Source organism: Salmo salar, chromosome ssa26 (assembly GCF_905237065.1).
Source record: "Salmo salar chromosome ssa26, Ssal_v3.1, whole genome shotgun sequence".
Taxonomy (NCBI): Eukaryota; Metazoa; Chordata; class Actinopteri; order Salmoniformes; family Salmonidae; genus Salmo; species Salmo salar.
In genome coordinates, this window is record NC_059467.1 from 5916487 (window position 1) to 5940629 (window position 24143).

A 24143-nucleotide genomic window follows, 5' to 3' on the forward strand; every position below is an offset into this window, starting at 1 on the left:
GTAGCCTACTTGTTAGAATCCCAACTCTTACAGGTCCCCAGCGTCACCTCCAGAATTGGACGTGTCTATCGTCTCTGAAAGGGGAGGATGAGGTTCATTTTCGCTGCGCAAACATATCGTCTATAGATTAATTTGAATCCAGGAGGATGGCTAATGTGGACTTCGTCAAGGTTTGTGAATAATATCGCTTATTGAATAGATGGCAATAGTATTTAGAGTAAATTCAAGATAATTTACGTGCGCGCCGAAGGAACCCCTATTTCCATGATGTGGAACGCTCCGAGCCTCTGCACCCAGCAACCGTGAGACGAGCGCAGTTTGCAGACAGACCAGATCAAGTGGATTGCCAGAGGAGCGATCGACAGCGGATATTTCTGAGGAAACTGTACAGTTCAACTTCACACAAATGGATATTTACGTGGCTTTGTTATCCGTAGTGCTCATTGCGAAACCAGGTAGGTGTCACACTGGGACATATGCAGTTAGTTTACCTATTGTTTTAGGTATCATTATCAGCTCTGTCAGCAATAGCTTTTTAATGCGCACCCACCCTTTCCTTCTCCGTAGTCTAATTAGCAACTTGCGCGCAAGCTTCTCGATCGTTATTTTGTCTCTCAAAGGTTTTTTATTAATCAATTATTTTTTTTAATCAATTTGCCCCTCATCGATTTCTTTTTATAAATCACATGTTTTTTAAATTTGTTTTAAAGTACAGATAAATAGCATAGTTATCATCTTCTAAATCGTAGGGTTTGTTGTTGTGTCAGACCACATCGGTATAACGCGCAAAAGTCTCTACAGAAATGACAGGTGTCGCACAGGTTGATGCAGCAGTCAATTTGTTCCCACGCAACAATAAGCCTAACATTTGGATTATGTAGACTTTCATTTAAAATTATCTGTCACTATATGGTATCTGATGTCTAGTGCCATGCAATTTACGCATTTTGTCTCTGATATGATTGCCACTGTACCTTGGTGAAGGTGCTTTGAAATCGCATGGATTCAATCCCCATGTATTTGACTGTGTTGCAGTTCGTTGTGTCATGCAGACGCTGAAGTTTGATTCTCAAACTCAATCATTAAAGAAGTGCCTTGCTTATATACGTTATACACATCATATAGGTGGGAGGATAGTAACTGTGCATCCAATGTGTGACAATGTCTAAAGAATATTTCCCCCCTACAGTTATCGGCTTTGGAATAGATCCCGATTACCAGATAGATATCATCAATGAACTTGACTTCGCAAATGCAATTTATGGAATTACCCAAGTGGCAGGGCTTCACAACAATAGCAAAGCCTTCTTATTTCGAGGTAATGTATACTTCCTTTCTCTATTTGTGAATTAATTGATTGCTAGATCACTGCTTGATTTATCAGTGAAATGTGTTTTAATTTGGCGTGGAATCCTGAGAACGTTTGGTAAACTAATTTCATTTGTAAAATGTAGGTTACCCAAGCTCGGACTCATGGTTGTAGGATTATGCAGAATATGTTAGGTAAAATGTTGGTAACAGATGGTGAACTAATCATCATCACATCGCCAATGTATTGTAACAATCCTCACGATATAAGCCATATTATAATTCCTAACAAGTGGCCCAATGTGTAGGGTGCTTGCCTTTCACTGCACTGCCTCGCCGTTCGCTACATTGGTGTCAGAAGTTGGATGGCAGCCGAGAGGTCATCGTAACGCACAGCCCGGATATATGAGGGGACTGAGTAGTCAAAATGCTTGGCTCGTTTGCCTTTGTATTTTGCATTTGTATTTATTAGGGATCCCCATTAGCTCCTGCCAAGGCAGCAGCTACTCTTCCTGCGGTCCAAACACATTAAGGCATTTACACATAAAACAAAAGATAAAACAGTACATCATATAACATTATTACCCAACTATATATCTACAATACAAAATGTACGTGTGTGTAGAGTGAGTGTGCTGGCGTGTGTGTGTATGCATGTCTGAACCTGTGTGTGTGTCTCTTCATAGTCCCCACTGTTCCATAAGGTGTATTTTTGTCTGTTTTGTTTTTATCTGATTCTACTGCTTGCATTAGTTACTTGATGGGGAATAGAGTTCCATGTAGCCATGGCTCTACGTAGTACTGTGCGCCTCCCATAGTCTGTTCTTGACATGGGGATTGTGTAGAGACCTCTGGTGGCATGTCTTGTGTGGCATGAATGAGTGTCGAGCTGTGTGCTAGTAGTTTAAACAGACAGCTCGGTGCATTCAACTTGTCAACATTTCTTACAAAAACAAGTAGTGATGGAGTCAATCTCTCCTCCACATTGAGCCATGAGAGATTGACATGCTAGCTCTCAGTGTACATTTAAGGGCCAGCAGTGCTGCCCAGTGCTGCCCTCAGTCATTTTCCATCTAAGTTCTCAGACCGGTGGCTTGTCATTGTTGATAGAAATAAATATAAAAATGAACGTCTTCCACACTCACTTTATGGAATTCAAAATTACAACGCTTTCATAATTTGATTAGTTACACTTGGATGTGTATTGTCGGTGTTTGTTGCTGGCATGTCATGCCTAAATTTGCTAATCTTGCCAATTAAAAAATTATTAAAGTAGTTGGCAATATCAGTGGGGTTTGTAATCAAATTCAATAAATGATGCAGCTGAGTTTGCTCCAACACTTTTTTACCATCATTCTTTATAAAATGTATCTTTGTTTCATAGTATAGTTTCTTCTTCTTTTTATTCAGATTAGTCACATGATTTCTCAATTTGCAGCACATTTGCCAATCAGTTGTGTAGCCAGACTTATATGCCATTCCTTTTGCCTCATCCCTCTCAACCAGACACTTTTTCAATTCCTCATCAATACAAGGGGATGTAACAGTTTTGTAAATGTAATAAGCATTTTCCTAAATGTGTCAAGTGCAGTGTCTGGTTGCTACTCATTACACACCACAGACCAACAAATATTATTTACATCAACAACATAGGAATCACTACAAAACATATTGTATGACCTCTTATACACTATATTAGGCCCAGCCTTTGGAACTTTGGTTTTCCTAGATATGGCTACTATATTATGATCACTACATCCAATGGATTTGGATACTGCTTTAAAGCAATTTTCTGCAGCATTAGTATAGGTGTGATTAATACATGTTGATGATTTCATTTCTGTGCTGTTTGTAACTACCCTGGTAGGTTTGCTGATAACCTGAACCAGGTTGCAGGCACTGGTTACAGTTTGAAGCCTTTTCTTGAGTGGGCAGCTTAATGAAAGCCAGTCAATATTGAAATCACCCAGAAAATATACCTCTCTGTTTATCACATACATTATCAAGCATTTCACACATACAGTATTATCCAGATACTGACTGTTAGCACTTGGTGGTCTATTGCAGCTTCCCACAAGAATGCGCTTTAGGTGAGGCAGATGAGAAAGTAGCCATATTACTTCAAAAGTATTTAACATGATATCCTCTATAAGCATTAAAGGAATGTGGTTCTGAATATAGACCACAACACCGTTCCATTGGAATTTCTGTATTTTCTGTAGCTGTTATAACCATGTATTGCTACCACTGTATCATCAAAGGTATTACCTAAGTGAGTTCTGACCTCACGTGCATAAAACTCACGCTGGGCCGACCATTTGAGATATTTGGAACTCACGTATGAAAAGGTTAACCAGGCCTCCTATTCAGACTTGAGTTTGTTAAGAATGGAAACAGAAACTGTCTCCTTTACCTAGAGCTAGCAGCAGGATCACACCTTCTGGTTTCATAGTGTTATTCTTAACATTGCATGTGTGTGTGTGTGTGTCTGTGACAGCAGGATCACACCTGGTATGTCATGGTGTTATTCTTGGTGTTGAACAAGGAAGCTCCAGGGAGCATCGTTCTGATAATTACTCCCCATTTAATTTGTCCCCGGCAGCAGATGCTAATCCCAACCTGGTTTGCTGTGGCTCAGCCGAGCTGGGTTCAAAAACTATCTTAAATTGTTCAAATACTGCTACTGTTTATTTGAGAATGCAAGATGGGCGGGTTTGCACATTCACAACTATTCTATTGGTTCCATTGAGCATTGCAAGCTTAATCAAGCCCAGCTATAGTATTTTAAATGGTTTTAAATAGTATTTGAACTCAGGTCTGTGGCTCAACAGTTTGGTGCGGCACTGCTCCATCCAAGCAAAATAAGGTCATTACAACCAGAAGCTGGTTGAAGTGACGTCATTATGATGTAATTTCAACCTGTTTTGTAAACTGAATTCCTGCTTAGTGTTACCAACATTACTGTCTCAAAGAATTGGATTGGTGCAATATTAACATGACTTTTTAACTATCTAATCATGGCATGGGGTTGTTCAATGACTGACATTTTTTGTTGTTGATTAAAATCTATCACTTCATGTTTTCAATTAAGAGAGACAAATAATCATGTTGTTTCGCAAAACTCTATATATCCGACTCACTCTCAAGGAAATATTTGGAACTGCTAGGTTGTACACTGTCAAATGTAACAAAAAACTACATATTTAATAAAGAACTGTAAAAATTATACATTTGTGACAAAAATCTACAAAGTTATATGAGATCTATTTGTAAAACATTTACATTTCACATTTTAGTCCTTTAGCAGATGCTCTTATCCAGAGCAACTTACAGTTAGTGCATTCATTTTAAGATAACTAGGTGGGACAGCTACATATCAGAGTCAAATATACAGGATACAAAAATTAAATTCCAGCTAAACAATGGATATATATAGCATTTAGTAAAAAACTCATTTGAATTCATATCTAAAGTCTATTAATTAAAAATCTAAGATCAGTAATACAGTCGGAATTTTACATACACCTTAGCCAAATACAGTTGAAGTCGGAAGTTTACATACACTTAGGTTGGCGTCATTAAAACTCGTTTCTCAACCACTCCACAAATTTCTTGTTAACAAACTATAGTTTTGGCAAGTCAGTTAGGACATCTACTTTGTGCATGACACAAGTAATTTTTCCAACAATTTTTTTCAGACAGATTATTTCACTTATCTCACTGTATCACAATTCCAGTGGGTCAGAAGTTGACACACACTAAGTTGACTGTGTCTTTAAACAGCTTGGAAAATTCCAGAAAATGATGTCATGGCTTTAGAAGCTTCTGATAGGCTAATTGACATCATTTGAATCAATTAGAGGTGTACCTGTGGATGTATTTCAAGGCCTACCTTCAAACCCAGTGCCTTTTTGCATGACATCATGGGAAAATCAAAAGAAATCAGCCAAGACCTCAGATTTTTTTTTTTTTAGACCTTCACAAGTTTAGTTCATCCTTGGGAGCAATTTCCAAACGCCTGAAGGTACCGCATTCATCTGTACAAACAATAGTACGCAAATATAAACACCATGGGACCACACAGCTGTCATACCGCTCAGGAAGGAGACGCGTTCTGTCTCCTAGAGATGAAAGTCCCTTGGTGCGAAAAGTGCAAATCAATTCCAGAACAACAGCAAAGGACCTTGGAAAGATGCTGGAGGAAACAGGTACAAAAGTATCTATATCCACAGTAAAACGAGGCCTATATCGACATAACCTGAAAGGCCGCTCAGCAAGGAAGAAGCCACTGCTCCAAAACCGCCATAAAAAGCCAGACTACGGTTTGCAACTGCACATGGGGACAAAGATCGTACTTTTTGGAGAACTGTCCTCTGGTCTGATGAAACAAAAATAGAACTGTTTGGCCATAATGACCATCGTTATATTTTTAGGAAAAGGGGGGAGGCTTGCAAGCCGAAGAACACCATTCCAACCGTGAATCACGGGGGTGGCAGCATCATGTTGTGGTGGTTCTTTGCTGCAGGAGGGACTGGTGCACTTCACAAAATAGATGGCAGGAAAATTATGTGGATATATTGAAGTAACATCCCAAAACATCAGTCAAGAAGTTAAAGCTTGGTCGCAAATGGGTCTTCCAAATGGACAATGACCCCAAGCATACTTCCAAAGTTGTGGCAAAATGGCTTAAGAACAACAAAGTCAAAGTATTGGAGTGGCCATCACAAAGCCCTGACATCAATCCCATATAAAATTTGTGGGCCGAACTGAAAAAACCTGTGCGAGCAAGGAGGCCTACAAACCTGACTCAGTTACACCAGCTCTGTCAGGAGGAATGGACCAAAATTCACCCAATTTATTGTCGGAAGGTTGTGGAAGGCTACCCAAAACGTTTGACCCAAGTTAAACAATTTAAAGGCAATGCTACCAAATACTAATTGAGTATATGTAAACTTCTGATCCACTGGGAATGTGATCAAAGAAATAAAAGCTGAAATAAATCACTCTACTATTATTCTGACATCTCACATTCTTAAAATGAAGTGTTGATCCTAACTGACCTAAGAGAAGGAATTTTTACTAGGATTAAATGTCAGGAATTGTGAAAAACTGAGTTTAAATGTATTTGGCTAAGGTGTATGTAAACTTCCGACTTCAACTGTATGTAATCATATAGTGCTTTGAAAGGCTGTTCATGGCACACATCACCGCCATCATCACAGACACCCTAGACCCACTCCAATTTGCATACTGCCCCAACAGATCTACAGATGATGCAATCTCAATTGCACTCCACATTGCCCTCTCCCACCTGGACAAGAGGAATGCCTATGTGAGAATTCTGTTCATCGACTACAGCTCAGTGTTCCGCACTATTGTCCCCTCCAAACTCATCACCAAGCTTAGGACCCTGGGACTGGGCACCTCCCTCTGCAACTAGATCCCGAGCTTGCTGACTGGCCGACCCCAGGTGGTGATAGAAGGCAACAACGCCACGCTGACCCTCTTTCAACGTCAACAAGAACAAGGAGCTGATAGTGGACTACAGGAAACGGGGGGGTGCACAGCTAATGGCAGCAGCTAATGGGGATCCATAATAAATACAAATACACCCCCATCCACATCATCGGGGCCACAGTGAATAGGGTCAAAAGTTTCAAGTTCCTAGGTGTCCACATCACTTAACATGGTCCTCCTACACCAGAACAGTTGTGAAGGCATGGCAACACCTCTTTTCCCTCAGGAGGCTGAAACGATTTGGCATGGCCACTCAGATTCTGAGAAACTTCCAGCTGCACCATTGAGAGCATCCTGACTTATTGTATCACTGTCTGGTATGGCAACTGCACCGCCAGTGCCCAGAAGGCCCTACAGAGGCTGGTGTGGATGGCCCAGCGCATCACTCCTGCTATCATTCACTTTTCACTTTTCAACTTGTATATCCTACTACCACTTTTTGTGTATAAACCCACCTCAACCACTCCAGTACCCCTGCCAATTGAATAAGGTACTGGCACTGACCTGTATATACTTTTTTATCCATTGTCACTGCATTGTTGGGAATTAGCTCTCAAGGTAAGAATTTCACTGTACTGTTTTGACCTGTTGTACCCTGTGCACGTGGTGAATACATTTTGAAACTTGAAACGTTATGTCTTTATAATACGCTCACTGCTGACCTGGAAGGAGAAGGCTATAACGTATACACGCACACGCAGACTCACATACTTACTCCCTATGGACCCTGGTCAAAACTAGTGCACTATATAAGGAATATGGTGTTATTTGGGAAGCAGACCTGTTCTCCGCGGGCCAAGGCTCCACTCCTGTTCCTCATTGCAAATTAAAAGGGCCATCTGTACCATTGAGTAGAGACAGGAAGGATGTGCCAGTGTGTGTGTGTTAGGGTTGGGCGATTTTACAATTGCATCATCTATCGGTGATGTTTGACAGCCGTCGTCGATGGTGATGACATCATGAAGTCACAAATGATGGTTTAGCATATTTGAACTTGACTGCACCGCCGGAGTCTGGCAGCACATAACAGCGCAGCAGAGTGAGTACACAGCAGGGTGGCATGCCAGATGGTCTATTCCCTATTTGCCATAGCCTGAATGTTCAATAAATATGGACTATTAACATTGTTCTCTTGCACTATGTAAATTGTAAAAAGAGTGGAGAGCATTGCATGGCCTAGGCATTGCCTACTCTTCATGATCAACCATCGAAGGAATCTATATGCGGAGTTCCATCTCAGAAAGTTGTTTGCGAATAACCTAAATAAAAACATATTACAGTTCAAATTACACTGCACCAAATCCCCTAGTTTCAGACTCCTAATTATCCCCACCGAAAAAAAAATAAGCACAAGTGTTCGAAAGCTAAATAATAAAAATAAAACATAAGTAAAAAATAAATCCCAAACCCCCTTCCAAAACATAAGTAAAGAAATAACTAAACAAACAAACCAAAAAATATTGCAAGCTCTCCTCAACAGTGCAATACATACATATATAACAATAATACACAATATATATTTTGTTACTATAAGTAATAAAGATTAGTAAAAAGTCAGGGTGGGTGAGTGAGTTGGAGTCGGTGAAAAAAGTCTCTTGAGAAGCAGGTGTGAAGAGTCAGTGAAAATAGTCTCTAAGGTGCAGGTGATTGTCTGTGGTCAATTGCACAATCAGATGTTCTGGGTAGGGCTGCGGTGAAAGTGGACGGTTGCTCCGGTTTTTGTTCTGATGACACTTTACTCCCCAGAAGCATGTTTGGCCCATCTTCTCTGGTCTGTTGATGGAATCGGGTCCTCAAACACATGGGACCGCAAGGGTGGGGAGGTTATTAAAAATGCATCCAGGTCCTCTGGGTCTGTTTCCACATCAGACATCATGTTTTCAGTTGTCTCTGCAAATTACTGCTTCTCTTCAGCAGAGAGTTATTTTGACCGACTGCCCAGAGCCTGTGAAATTACAGGAGACAATAAATGATTCTGCCCAATAAACAAACGGTCTTGAATACTGGCATCTCAAAGCTAAAAAGCTGGTGCTTCTGGCAATAGTCTTTCATTCATATCAGACATCGTGTTGTAGTCCAGCATCTGATTCAGCCTGACCATGACATCAGTGCTAGCTAGCTAGATTGCTTTGTTGAAAATAATATGACTGCTTCTTACTTTGTTACGGAGTCACATTTGGAAGGTTGTGGCAGTGGGGTGTAGAGTATTGCATAATCTGAGTATCGTTATAAACTTTATCCGAAACCATTTCCATGGCTTGGTTCAACGAGTAGAAATTCCAGGAGTTGTTCATTGTTAGCTACAAGAATATATACAGTGGGGGAAAAAAGTATTTGATCCCCTGCTGATTTTGTACGTTTGCCCACTTACAAAGAAATGATCAGTCTATAATTTTAATGGTAGGTTTATTTGAACAGTGAGAGACAGAATAACAACAAAAAAATCCAGAAAAACGCATGTCAAAAATGTTATAAAATGATTAGCATTTTTATGAGGGAAATAAGTATTTGACCCCTCTGCAAAACATGACTTAGTACTTGGTGGCAAAACCCTTGTTGGCAATCACAGAGGTCAAACGTTTCTTGTAGTTGGCCACCAGGTTTGCACACATCTCAGGAGGGATTTTGTCCCACTCCTCTTTGCAGATCTTCTCCAAGTCATTAAGGTTTCGAGGCTGACGTTTGGCAACTCGAACCTTCAGCTCCCTTCACAGATTGTCTATGGGATTAAGGTCTGGAGACTGGCTAGGCCACTCCAGGACCTTAAGGTGCTTCTTCTTGAGCCACTCCTTTGTTGCCTTGGCCGTGTGTTTTGGGTCATTGTCATGCTGGAATACCCATCCACGACCCATTTTCAATGCCCTGGCTGAGGGAAGGATGTTCTCACCCAAGATTTGACGGTACATGGCCCCGTCCATTGCCCCTTTGATGCGGTGAAGTTGTCCTGTCCCCTTAGCAGAAAAACACCCCCAAAGCATAATATTTCCACCTCCATGTTTGACGGTGGAGATGGTGTTCTTGGGGTTATAGGCAGCATTCCTCCTCCTCCAAACACGGCGAGTTGAGTTGATGCCAAAGAGCTCCATTTTGGTCTCATCTAACCATACCACTTTCACCAGTTGTCCTCTGAAGCATTCAGATGTTAATTGGCAAACTTCAGACGGGCATGTATATGTGCTTTCTTGAGCAGGGGGACCTTGCGGGCGCTGCAGGATTTCAGTCCTTCACAGCGTAGTGTGTTACCAATTGTTTTCTTGGTGACTATGGTCCCAGCTGCCTTGAGATCATTGACAAGGTCCTCCCGTGTAGTTCTGGGCTGATTCCTCACCGTTCTCATGATCATTGCAACCCCACCAGGTGAGATCTTGCATGGAGCCCCAGGCCGAGAGATATTGACAGTTCTTTTGTGTTTCTTCCATTTGCGAATAATCGCACCAAATGTTGTCACCTTCTCACCAAGCTGCTTGGCGATGGTCTTGTAGCCCATTCCAGCCTTGTGTAGGTCTACAATCTTGTCCCTGACATCCTTGGAAAGCTCTTTGGTCTTGGCCACGGTGGAGAGTTTGGAATCTGATTGATCGATTGCTTCTGTGGACAGGTGTCTTTTTTACAGGTAACAAGCTGTGGTTAGGAGCACTCCCTTTAACCTCTATGGGCTAGGTGGGACGCAAGCGTCCCACCCGTGGTGCACTCCATCAACAGCAGGTGCATTTCAAGAGCGGCAAATTTTTCAAACATACAACTATTTTACACCCTTTGAAAGATAAACATCTCCTTAATCTAACCACGTTTTACGATTTCAAAAAAGTTTTACGGCGAAAGCATAAATTTAGAGTATGTTAGGACAGTACATTTACAAGAGTTGTGTGTAATGTTTTGTCAATTCAAAGACAGGGTCACCAAAACCATAAAACCAGCTAAAATGATGCACTAACCTTTTACAATCTCCATCAGATGACACTCCTAGGACATTATGTTAGACAATGCATGCATTTTTAGTTCTATCAAGTTCATATTTATATCCAAAAACAGCGTTTTACTATGGCATTGATGTTGAGGAAATCGTTTCCCTCCAATAACCGGCAGTCAAGTCAGCACCACAAATTAAATAATTAAAATTAGAAAACATTGGTAAAATATTATATTGTCATTTAAAGAATTATAGATTTACATCTCTTGAACGCAATCAACTTGCCAGATTTAAAAATAACCTTACTGGGAAATCACACTTTGCAATAATCTGAGCACTGCGCCCAGAAAAATACGCGTTGCGATACAGACTAGCCGTCATGTTGGGGAGATCTAAAATCGAAAATACTATGTAAATAATCCATTACCTTTGATTCTCTTCATCAGATGTCACTTCCAGGTATCACAGGTCCATAACGAATGTAGTTTTGTTCAAAAAAGCTCATCATTTATGTCCAAAAATCTCCGTCTTGTTAGCACATGATCTAAGCCCGCCGGACTTCACTTCATGAACGAGGGGGAAAAATATATTTACGTTCGTTCAAACATGTCAAACGTTGTATAGCATAAATCATTAGGGCCTTTTTTAACCAGAACATGAATAATATTCAAGGTGGACGAATGCATTCTCTTTTATAACGTATTGGAACGAGGGTACCCAACATGAACTCGCGCGCCAGGTGTCTAATGGGCCATCATCGTTCCATGGCTCTTGTTCGGTCAGATCTCCCTCCAGAAGACTCAAAACACTTTGTAAAGGCTGGTGACATCTAGTGGAAGCAATAGGAAGTGCCAAAATATTCCTCAGCCCCTGTGTTTTTCAATGGCATAGGTTTAAAGGTAATACAACACATCAGGTATCCACTTCCTGTCAGAAAATGTCTCAGGGTTTTGCCTGCCAAATGAGTTCTGTTATACTCACAGACACCATTCAAACAGTTTTAGAAACTTTAGAGTGTTTTCTATCCATATATAATAAGTATATGCATATTCTAGTTACTGGGTAGGATTAGTAACCAGATTAAATCAGGTACATTTTTTTATCCAGCCGTGCAAATACTGCCCCCTAGCCCTAACAGGTTAAGAGTATGCTCCTAATCTCAGCTCGTTACCTGTATAAAAGACACCTGGGAGCCAGAAATCTTTCTGATTGAGAGGGGGTCAAATACTTATTTCCCTCATTAAAATGCAAATCAATTTATAACATTTTTGACATGCGTTTTTCTGGATATTTTTGTTATTATTCTGTCTCTCACTGTTCAAATAAACCCACCATTAAAATTATAGACTGATCCTTTCTTTATCAGTTGGCAAACGTACAAAATCAGCAGGGGATGAAATACTTTTTTCCCCCACTGTATATATGTTTTAATTACTACCAGTAGAACCCTCCAGCGCCTTGAAGTGTTATGCAGTTTTCAAATTGCGTTCATTTGATTTTGTAATTTTCAACATTCATGCCCTCACTTCTGGTTTTGTATGTTTGATTGGATTGTTTACCTTTCAAACACTACACCCTCCCTTCTATTCCCAAGAATTTGATTGGCTGATGAGTTTGTGCCAGTGTTGAAAATACACTTCCTGTCTCATCAAAACAGAAACGATATGGTCGCTCCATATACTTGAGTAAAAGTAAAGATACCTTCATAGAAAATGACTCAAGTAAAAGTTAAAGTCACCAAGTAAAAAACTACTTGAGTAAAAGTCTAAAAGTATTTGGTTTTAAATATACTTAAGTATCAAAAGTAAATGTAATTGCTAAAATGTACTTAAGTATCAAAAGTAAAACTATAAATCATTTAAAATTCCTTATATTAAGCAAAGCAGACGGCCACATTTTCTAGTTTTTATTTATTTACGGATAGTTAGGGGAAATCTCCAACTCTCAGACATAATTTACAAATGCAGCATGTGTTTAGTGAGTCCGCCAGATTAGACGCAGTAGGGATGACCAGGGATGTTCTTTTGATAAGTTTGTGAATTAGACCATTTTCATGTCCTGCTAAGCATTCAAAATGTAACTTTTTGGTGTCAGGTAAGATGTTTTGAGTAAAATGTTCATAATTTTCTTTAGGAATGTAGTGAAGTAAAAGTAAAAATTGTAGTGAGTTAAAAGTAAAAATAGTTAAAAATATTAACAGTAAAGTACAGATACCCCATAAAACGACTTATGTAGTACTTTAAAGTATTTTACTTTACACCACAGCTTTAACACTAGAACTGCCTGACCTTTGAGCCTGCTAGAGAATGTTATGAAATGCGTCACTTTTAGCATAAACTTCAGATGCATATCAATCCATAATGTGCACAAACATAAGCACCAAGGCTAGATAAATAGTGCATAAACAATTGTAAAGCATGAATTGCATGAAGAAATATTAGTGGAAATGTATCCATGTAAAAATATAACAATTGTTGTTTATTTAGATAGAGTCAAGGATATGTTTCACAAAGTCCTAGTGAAAATGTAGGCCTAATGCAAATTTTCGACACTTCCAGCCAATAACGCATCAACATTCTAACAATCTAATAAATACATTTCATATATGCTATCGGAAGAATAATAATGAGGTTGGGTTTATAAAAGGCTTAGCTAACATGGGCCTATGGCAGTTCTAGTGTTAAAGAGGTCTAGTTGGGGCCTCCCGAGTGGCGCAGTGGTCTAAGACATTGTATCGCAGTGCTAGCTGTGCCACTAGAGATCCTGGTTTGAGTCCAGGCTCTATCGCAGCCAGGCCGTGACCGGGAGACCCATGGGGCGGCGTACAATTGACCCAGCATCGTCCAGGTTAGGGGAGGGTTTGGCCGGCAGGGATGTTCCTGTCCCATCGCGCACTTGCGACACAGCATATTGGATGACTCTCATTCATATTCCATATACCAGTTCAATGTAACAGCAATAGGTTTAGGCTCCTAAATGATACTCACATTTTTCCTATACCCATCGAGAGGTTGCTACAACCTAGCCTATGAATTAAAGTTTACAACGTAGGTGCACACAGGTCGAGAGACAAATTTGAGGAGACACATGGAGACAGTGACATTCATTACCACCTTGCACACTCTTGCCTGCATCTGGCTGATATAAGGTGTAATCATTAGTCCAACAGTTGCAAACTAGAGTTTCTATTGGACAAATTCAGCTATGTTTATCCTCGTTTTGTTCCATTTGCTTCCGTTTAAGGAACGTTTTTCAACAGAACCGGGGGGAATAAATACACCCCCTGATCACGCGTAAACACAATTCACTTTCATAGCAGCCACATTGTATTCCTTCTCGCATCTTTGCGCTCTCCTCGTCTCACCTTTTCCCTTCTCTTGAGGACTTCCCTTCTCTTGTGCACAACACATCAGCTGTATGTGACCAGGCAAAAAAAGCTTTCCAAGCCAAACTGCTACACACAGCCTACTTCCATTTCACCATATTTTCTAAAGTAACGCCATAGTCTGCATAGCTAATAGAACTAACGCTTTTGTAAAACCTGCTACAATCATGCAGTAACGTTACAGTGTAGTCAGTAAGCAGTTACAAATTAGTCAAATCAAAAGCTTACCTTGACTCGGAGGAGTTCCAGTGTTGTTGGAAAGTCATCTAGCTAGCTAGCTAACATACTGTTTGAGCAGGGTGTTTCAATAGGCTAAACTTGCTAGCTGCATTTGCTAGCTAAGTAACTGAAAACAATTACACTCTCTCTCTTGCTTCTCCTTCATTCGGAATAAATTAATTTGTTCAACTGTTCAACTATTGTCTTTCTCTCTCTTTGAGTCAACTACTCAACACATTTTAAACACTGGAATGCTAGCTAGCTGTACTTTATGCTTTCAGTACTAGATCCATTCTCTGATCCTTTGATTGGGTGGACAAAATGTCAGTTCATGTTGCAAGAGTTCTGATAGGTTGGAGGACGTCCTACGGAAGCTGTCATAATTACTGTGTAAAGTCATGGAAGGGGGTGAGAACCATGAGCCTCCTAGGTTTTGTATCGAAGTCAATGTACCCAGAGGAGGACAGAAGCTAGCTTTCCTCTGGCTACAACATGGTGCTACCCTACAGAGTGCTGTTGAGGCCACTGTAGATATTCTTTGCAAAATAATGCGTTTTAAATGCCATTGATCAGAATGAGAATAAGGATCTGACCAGTGTTGAATGCGCAGTGAGCTCAGACATTGTTTGCCTGCCCCCTAAACAGCTGTTTGTCATAGCAAGTGAAGATAGAAATTGTCTGTATAGTGTCTTCACATTAATCTATCCAAACAATGATCTCACCATTGTACAGCTGACAGAACAACATGATAAGGTAGATATGCTGGGAGAGGTTATAAGCACTGATCAAAGTAGAGGTTTAAGCTCTTCATTTTTATTTTACATTTTTAATTTCACCTTTATTTAACCAGGTAGGCCAGTTGAGAACAAGTTCTCATTTACAACTGCGACCTGGCCAAGATAAAGCAAAGCAGTGCGACAAAAACAACAAAACAGAGTTACACATGGGATAAACAAACGTACAGTCAATAACACAATATAAAAATCTATGTACAGTGTGTGCAGATGTAGTAATATTAGGGAGGTAAGGCAATAAATAGGCCATAGTGGCGAAATAATTACAATTTAGCATTAACACTGAAGTGATAGATGTGCAGATGATGATGTGCAAGTAGAGATATGGGGTGCAAAAGAGCAAAAATAAATAACAATATGGGGATTAGGTAGTTGGGTGGGCTATTTACAGATGGGCTGTGTACAGGTGCAGTGATCGGTAAGCTGCTCTGACAGATGATGTGTAAAGTTAGATATAAGATATAAGTCTCCAACTTCAGTGATTTTTGCAATTCGTTCCAGTCATTGGTAGCAGAGAACTGGAAGGAAAGGTGGCCAAAGGGGGAGTTGGCTTTGGGGATGACCAGTGAAATATACCTGCTTGAGCGCGTGTTACGGGTGGGTGTTGCTATGGTGACCAGTGAGTTGAGATAAGGCGGGCCTTTACCTAGCATAGATTTATAGATGACCTGGAGCCAGTGGGTTTGGCGACGAATATGAAGCGAGGGCCAGCCAACAAGAGCATACAGGTCGCAGTGGTGGGTAGTGTATGGGGCTTTGGTGACAAAACGGATGGCACTGTGATAGTCTACATCCAATTTGCTGAGTAGAGTGTTGGAGGCTATTTTGTAAATTACATCGCCAAAGTCAAGGATCGGTAAGATAGTCAGTTTTACGAGGGTATGTTTAGCAGCATGAGTGAAGGAGGCTTTGTTGCAAAATAGGAAGCTGATTCTAGATTTAATTTTGGATTGGAGATGCTTAATGTGAGTCTGGAAGGAGAGTTTACAGTCTAACCAGACACCTAGGTATTTGTAGTTGTCCACATATTCTAATTCAGAACCGTCCAGAGTAGTGATGCTAATCGCGTGGGCGGGTGTGGGCAGCGATCAGTTGAAGACCATGCATTTAGTTTTACTAGCATTTAAGAGTAGTTGGAGGCCACAGACGGAGTGTTGTATGGCATTGAAGCTCGTCTGGAGGTTTGTTAACACAGTGTCCAAAGAAGGGCCAGAAGTATACAGAATGGTGTCGTCTGCGTAGAGGTGTATCAGAGAATCACCAGCAGCAAGAGCGACATCATTGATATATACAGAGAAAAGAGTCGGCCCGAGAATTGAACCCTGTGTCACCCCCATAGAGACTGCCAGAGGTCCGGACAACAGGCTCTCCGATTCATGTGTACTATAAAGTGTTAGGCCACTGACAGACAGATGGGCGCATTCAACCAGATGTAGAGCTAACACAAGGCATAGTAACACAGTTGTTCTCTTGTAATGTGCTTGTTGATCTAGCACATGAAAACACTCACATTTCTCATATCATGGCTCATGTAAATTGGTTCCTGAAACATCTGAATCAATATAATTTCAAGCCCCCTGTTGAGGTTTGGGGCAAGGCACAGTTTATTCCAGTTCAGAGAATTATGAAGCGCTGTGCATATTGCTGGTAAAAAGTGGAATTTGCCAGGATTACAGAGACAGTAACTGTGGTAGTACCAGTTTCAAGCAGGGCTGCTTTTTAGGGATTTTGTATTTGTGTTTGTTTTATTAATGATCCCCATTAGCTGCTCCCAAGGCAACAGGTACTCTTCATGGTGTCCAAACACATTAAGAAACTTACGTCACACAGAAAACAAAAAATAGAGTAACTGTTGCCTTGGCAGCAGCTGATGGGGATCCGGAAAAAATACAATTACACCACAACATATCTACAATGCAAAATGTATAATACAAACATCAACAATAATACAATGTATGAGTGTGTGCTAGCGTATGTGTGTGTGTGCCTTTGTGTGTGTGTGTGTGTGTTTGTGTGTGTGTGTCTCCTCACAGTCTGCGTTCCATAAAGTGTAGTTTTATAAAAAATTTATCTGATTTTACCTCTTACATGAGTTACTTGATGTGGAATAGAGTTCCATGTAGTCATGGCTCTGTGTGGTACAGTGCGTTTCCCGGAGTCTGTTTTGGACTTGGGGATGTGAAGAGACCCCTTGTGGCATGTATTGTGCGGTATGCATGGGTGACTGAACTGTGTGCTAGTTGTTTGCACAGACAGCTCGGTGCTTCAACATGTCAATACCTCTAATAAAGACAAGTAGTGATTCAATCTCTCATCTACTTTGAGCCTGGAGAGATTGACATGCATGTCATTGATGTTAGCTCTCCATGTACATTTCAGGGCCAGCCATACTGCTTTGTTCTGGACTAACTTTAATTTGCCTATGTCCCTCTTTGTGGCACTTGACCTGACTGGGTAGTAGTCCAGATGCGACAAAATTAGGGCTTGTAGGACTTGTTTAGCCTACTTGGAGGTGAAACTATGAGAAGTCAAGGGGGCTAGCATTGGGAATTTGCGAGCAAAGCAACTGTTTATTAATTAAATTGTAGCGATAAAAAATGTTTGATTTTTCATCATTGTTTGTGTTTCATACTTTTTATATGTTTTATTGTCCGTTTTTTTATACAGAACTTTGCATTGTACTGTGAAACTGCTTGAGGTGTTAAAATCACATTTGTAAACCAGCCTTTTTAGCTTGGACATTAATCAATGACGCCTTTGTGTTTTATATTCTTTCATAACATTTGATGTCTTTTATTGCCATACTTGTGTTTTTCATCTTATTGTTTTAAGTGTGTTGCTATTTTAAATACACTTCAAGTAAAGTTTGATGTTGGATCTTTCATTGATGATTGTATGAATATAGACTCAATTAACTTTATAATCTATCATTCTTAAGACATTTTTTAAATGTCTGAACTTGGTTGTAGGACTGCTAAATAAATGTTTGGAGTAGATTGCCTGCTGAGGTGAACTGAACTGGGGCGTGATATGAGTACAATAGACAAGGTGTTAGAGGCTATTAACATGTGTAAAGAACTATTACCTTCCCGAGCCGACTAATCAAGACTGGTCAAACTCTGTTTTTATTTTGACTTCTCAATACTGAGCTTATACTTCTTATCATTTAAAGATAATCTGATTTACATGTTCATACTCGGAAACAGGCTATTTTACGCAGTGTGAGTGAGAGAACAAACAATTCCAGGATAGACTAATCGAATAGGAAGTTTAAACAGCTGCTTAACTTGACCAAAGTGTTTGCAAAATAAGTTGTGCCATCGGAAAATCCCTCTTTGCAAATCAAATAGTGTAATGGCCGTCGAAGGGAGTAGACCAAGGCGCAGCGGGTTGAGTGCTCATTTTTAACTTTTATTGAACACGTAAACAAAAACAAGAAACGAACGACAGCTTAACAGTTCCGTCAGGTACAAAACACTAGACTGAAAACAACCACCCACAAACACAAGCTGAAAAACCTCTACTAAATAGGACCTCCAATCAGAGGCAACAAGAAACAGCTGCCTCCAATTGAAGGTCAAACAAAAACCCTAAACATAGAAATAGAAAAACTAGACACGGACATAGAAATATACTAACATAGAACATATACCAAAACCCCTGAAACACATAAAACAAACACCCCCTGGCATGCCCTGACCAAACTACAATAACAAACAACCTCTTTTACTGGTCAGGATGTGACAAATGGTCAATAATAAAGGCCTACATATAGGCTTCTGTAAATAAAATTTGCAGTAAATGTTACTTTGACAATTTAAACTTGTAAACCAATATTTATAATATTGTCTATGTGTTTATTAATGTCCTTGAATTGCTCAAAAGGCAATTTAGCCTATAACATTCTTTATAACACTTGAATGAACACTGGCTTAGGCTAAAAACGAGTAGGTCTATTATCGAAATGTAAAATTCCTAAATATAAAATAAGAAAAAAACAAATTATTATTTATATCATTCTTTATAACACTTAAAAATTATAAAAATGAATAGGCCTATTAGGATATGACTTTTGCCAATCGTACTGTACAAATCCAACATTTTGGCCTACAAGTTACAAAATAAAGTAGCCATAACAAAATAAGTATGAAACTAATATTTTAAAAAAGATGCATCAAGAATTAAATATATGCTACATTTCAAATTAAATTAAAAAGTGCAATTAGGAAATATTAGGTCTAGTATTTTTTTATTTTTTTACCATGTCTTAGGCCTACCTAAAGATTTCTCTCATATTCATCTTTCCTACCCCCGAGTAGCTAACTCAGCAGGATGATGGACTTGTAAATGTTGACAGAGGTTTATAGTCCATCCATCCTTTTCCCTGATAATATCTTTGCATAATCTGCAATTGACACCTTTACTATCATTTGGCCTGAAACCGAAGAACTGCCAAACAGACAAAGACATGCTTTTCTTTCCCACCAGTCAGGCATAGTTTTTTTTCCTTACAGATTTAGCGTAAAGCAGGCTATACTATCAATCTGATCTCATAGTTTCACTTTGTAATTTTCCGTAATTGGATGAATGTTTTTTTGTTTTTTTACACATTAATTCTGCGTGGTTACATGGTTAATTCTGAGTGATTAAGGTTAGGGCTATGCGTTGGGGAAGGCTTAAAACAAAATAATTAAAAACAATGCACTGTTTTGATTAAGTATCATTAAGTACTCTCCCTGCTCACTAGAGAATTGTGAACTGCTGTGGCACAATGGTCTAAGCAGCACGCTCTGTATCTGAGTATTTCTATGGACAAGAGAAACATAGCCCTACCAACTTGAAAATCATTCTGCAGCCTAGACTAGAAAAAAAAATAACTAGGCCGAACACATCTTTGTTTTGAACAATGATTTAATTAGATTTTTTGTGGCAAATTAAATAAGAATAATGCCATTATGCACCAAATCACAGTTCTGGTATAACCAATGTGTCCTTATATGGCATTCTTCCCGCAAATTGACCCTCCATGCGCAACACGTAACAGTGGAAGTCAAGGTTGGAGTGGCAGAGGATTTGACCAAAATCAAATCAAAGTTTATTTGTCACGTGCGCCGAATACAACAAGTGTAGACCTGACAGTGAAATGCATACTTACAGGCTCTAACCAATAGTGCAAAAAAGGTATTAGGTGAACAATAGGTAGGTAAATAAATAAAACAACAGTAAAAAGACAGGCTATATACAGTAGCGAGGCTATAAAACTAGCGAGGCTACATACAGACACCGGTTAATCAGGCTGATTGAGGTAGTATTTACATGTAGATATGGTTAAAGTGACTATGCATATATGATGAACAGAGAGTAGCAGCAGCGTAAAAAGAGGGGTTGGGGGGGTTTGAGGGGGCACACAATGCAAATAGTCCGGGTAGCCATTTGATTACCTGTTCAGGAGTCTTATGGCTTGGGGGTAAAAACTGTTGAGAAGCCTTTTTGTCCTAGACTTGGCACTCCGGTACCGCTTGCCATGCAGTAGTAGAGAGAACAGTCTATGATTGGGGTGGCTGGGGTCTTTGACAATTTTTAGGGCCTTCCTCTGACACCGCCTGGTGTAGAGGTCCTGGATGGCAGGCAGCTTAGCCCCAGTGATGTATATTTAGTCATTTAGCAGACGCTCTTATCCAGAGCAACTTACAGTAGTGAATACATACATTTAATTTCATGCATTTTGTTTTTGTACTGGCCCCCCGTGGGAATCGAACCCACAACCCTGGCGTTGCACACACCATGCTGGCATTGCAAACACCATGCTCTACCAACTGAGCCACAGGGAAGTGCTTGGGCCGTACGCACTACCCTTTGTAGTGCCTTGCGGTCAGAGGCCGAGCAATTGCCGTACCAGGCAGTGATGCAACCAGTCAGGATGCTCTCGATGTTGCAACTGTAAAACCTTTTGAGGATCTCAGGACCCATGTCAAATCTTTTTAGTTTCCCGAGGGAGAATAGGCTTTGTCGTGCCTTCTTCACGACTGTCTTGGTGTGTTTGGACCATTCTAGTTTGTTGTTAATGTGGACACTAAGGAACTTGAAGCTCTCAACCTGCTCCATCGATGAGATTGGGGGCGTGCTCGGTCCTCCTTTTCCTGTAGTCCACAATCATCGGCTTAGTCTTTGTTACGTTGAGGGATAGGCTGTTATTCTGGCACCACCCAGCCAGGTCTCTGACCTCCTCCCTATAGACTGTCTCGTCGTTGTCGGTGAGGAGGGGACTGAGCACGCACCCCTGGGGAGCTCCAGTGTTGAGGATCAGCGTGGCAGATGTGTTGCTACCTACCCTCACCTCCTGGGGGCAGCCCGTCAGAAGTCTAGGATCCAGTTGCAGAGGGAGGTGTTTAGTTTCAGGATCCTTAGCTTAGTGATGAGCTTTGAGGGTACTATGGTGTTGAACATTGAGCTGTAGTCAATAAATAGCATTCTCACATAAGTGTTCCTTTTGTCCAGGTGGGAAAGGGCAGTGTGGAGTGCAATAGAGATTGCATCATCTGTGGATCTGTTTGGGCATATGCAAATTGGAGTGGGTCGAGAGTTTCTGGAATAACGGTGTTGATGTGAGCCATTACCAACCTTTCAAAGCATTTCATGGCTACGGACATGAGTGCTACAGGTCTAGTCATTTAGGCAGGTTACCTTTGTGTTCTTGGGCACAGGGACTATGGTGGTCTGCTTGAAACATGTTGGTATTACAGACTCAATCAGGGACATGTTGAAAATGTCAGTGAAGGCACCTGCCAGTTGGTCAGCACATGCCCGGAGCTCACGTCCTGGTAATCCGTCTGGCCCCGCAGCCTTGTGAATGTTGACCTGTTTAAAGGTCTTACTCACGTCGGCTACGGAGAGCGTGATCACACAGTCGTCCAGAACAGCTGATGCTCTCATGCATTCCTCAGTGTTGCTTGCCTCGAAGCGAGCATTGAAGTTATTTAGCTCGTCTGGCAGGCTCGTGTCACTGGGCAGCTCGTGGCTGTGCTTCCCTTTGCAGTCTGTAATAGTTTGCAAGCCCTGTCACATAAGACGAGCGTCGGAGCCAGTGTAGTATGATTCAATCATAGCCCTGTATTGACGCTTTGCCTGTTTGATGGTTCGTCGCAGGGCATAGCAGGATTTCTTGTAAGCTTCCGGGTTAGAGTCCCGCCCCTTGAAAGCGGCAGCTCTACCCTTTAGCTCAGTGCGGATGTTGCCTGTAATCCATGGCTTCTGGTAGGGGTATGTACGTACAGTCACTGTGGGGATGACGTCCTCGATGCCCTTATTGATAAAGCCAGTGACTGATGTGGTGTACTCCTCAATGCCATCGAAAGAATCCCGGAACATGTTCCAGTCTGTGATAGCAAAACAATCCTGTAGTTTAGCATGTGCTTCATCTGACCACTTTTTTATAAACTGAGTCACTGGTGCTTCCTGCTTTAATAATTGCATGTAAGCAGGAATCAGGAGGATAGAGTTGTGGTCAGATTTACCAAATGGAGGGCAAGGGAGAGCTTTGTGCGCATCTCTGTGTGTGGAGTACAGGTGATCTAGAATTTGTTTTCCCTCTGGTCGCACATTTAACATGTTGATGGAAAGTTGGTAGAACTGATTTAAGTTTCCCTGCATTAAAGTCTCCGGCCACTAGGAGCTCCGCCTCTGGGTGAGTGGTTTCCTGTTTGCTTATTTCCTTATACAGCTGACTGAGTGTGGTCTTAGTGCCAGCATCTGTCTGTGGTGGTTAATAAACAGCCACAAAAAGTATAGCTATCTTGCCGGTGCAGCGTATATCCCGCTAGCTGAATATCCATGTCGTCATTCAGCCATGATTCCGTGAAACATAGGATATTACAGTTTTTGATGTCCCGTTGGTAGGATATTCGTGATCGTACCTCGTCTAGTTTGTTGTCCAATGATTGCACGTTGGCGAGTAGTATTGACGGTAAAGGCAGCTTTCCCACACGCCTTTTCCGAGTCCTAACCAGGCATCCAGCTCTTTGTCCTCTGTACCTGTGTCGCTTCCTCTTGCAAATAATGGGGATGTTGGCCCTGTCGCGTGTTTGGAGAATGTCCTGTGCATCTTGCTTGTGGAAGAAACAATCTTTGTCTAATCCAAGGTGAGTGATCGCTGTCCTGATATCCAGAAGCTCTTTTTTGCCGTAAGATACGGTTGCAGAAACATTATGTACAAAATAAGTTACAAATAACAACAACAAAAAACACATAATAGCACAATTGGTTGGGCGCCCATAAAACTGCTGCCATTTCTTTCGGAGCCATTTTAAGACAAAGGGCAGGATGTAGATAATAGGGCCCAGCGTAGCTCTTTACACGTACCCTTAAACAGGTTGAAAATGGCAGATTTGGACACTGATGTTTGATGTATAGTTACAAGATGACGTGGTGTGATACTCTGGGTTGTCCTGAACAGAATTAGCCTAGGTTTGTTGTATTGTGAGTACAATTTGCTGCGGACCACGCATCTGAATACACTCATGACTCCATTCTATGCTCACCAAAATTATGATCTGCTTCTGTGAATTGCCTTGTGAAAGCCTAACATAGTAAGATCATATTTAATATTTAGCTAGACATGTTGGCAATAGAACAAGCTTTCAAATTATGCCCACCTGACCCAGATTGTGATTTCCAATGGACCGTTTTGGGATTGCATAAACAACAACAGTAATTGTGTAAAGGCGGGGAAGCAGGGCTGTGTTCTAAACAAAACAACCACAATTGTGCTTACTCTAGTTCTTCAATGGCACAGCTCGAAGAGCTCAAAAAAGCACGTTATAGTTGAAGACTCTTCTTTGAGTCATAAAAGTGTATTGAAAGGTGTGTGGCTACTTGGAAACACTAATTAGGCCTCTCACTCAAACCCTTGAATATTTTTGTTGTCTTATGTTGCACATTGAACATTTTCCAAAGATATTCTTATCACGTTACTAAGTGTATCCAGTGTATTTTCAGATTTCGTTATCAACAA

General features: G+C 40.7%; 1 protein-coding gene across 1 annotated transcript in view; it reads left to right on the top strand.

Annotated features, from left to right (window-relative positions):
• Nucleotides 1-334: 334 nt before the first annotated feature.
• Nucleotides 335-24143, top strand: part of LOC106587057 (protein kinase C-binding protein NELL1) — a 493867-nt gene continuing 470058 nt past the window's right edge. The window contains exons 1-2 of the mRNA XM_014174942.2: nucleotides 335-455; nucleotides 1190-1318. Of these exons, the coding sequence (XP_014030417.2) occupies nucleotides 407-455; nucleotides 1190-1318 (178 nt within the window). The 5' untranslated portion in view covers nucleotides 335-406. The remainder of the gene's footprint in view (nucleotides 456-1189; nucleotides 1319-24143) is intronic.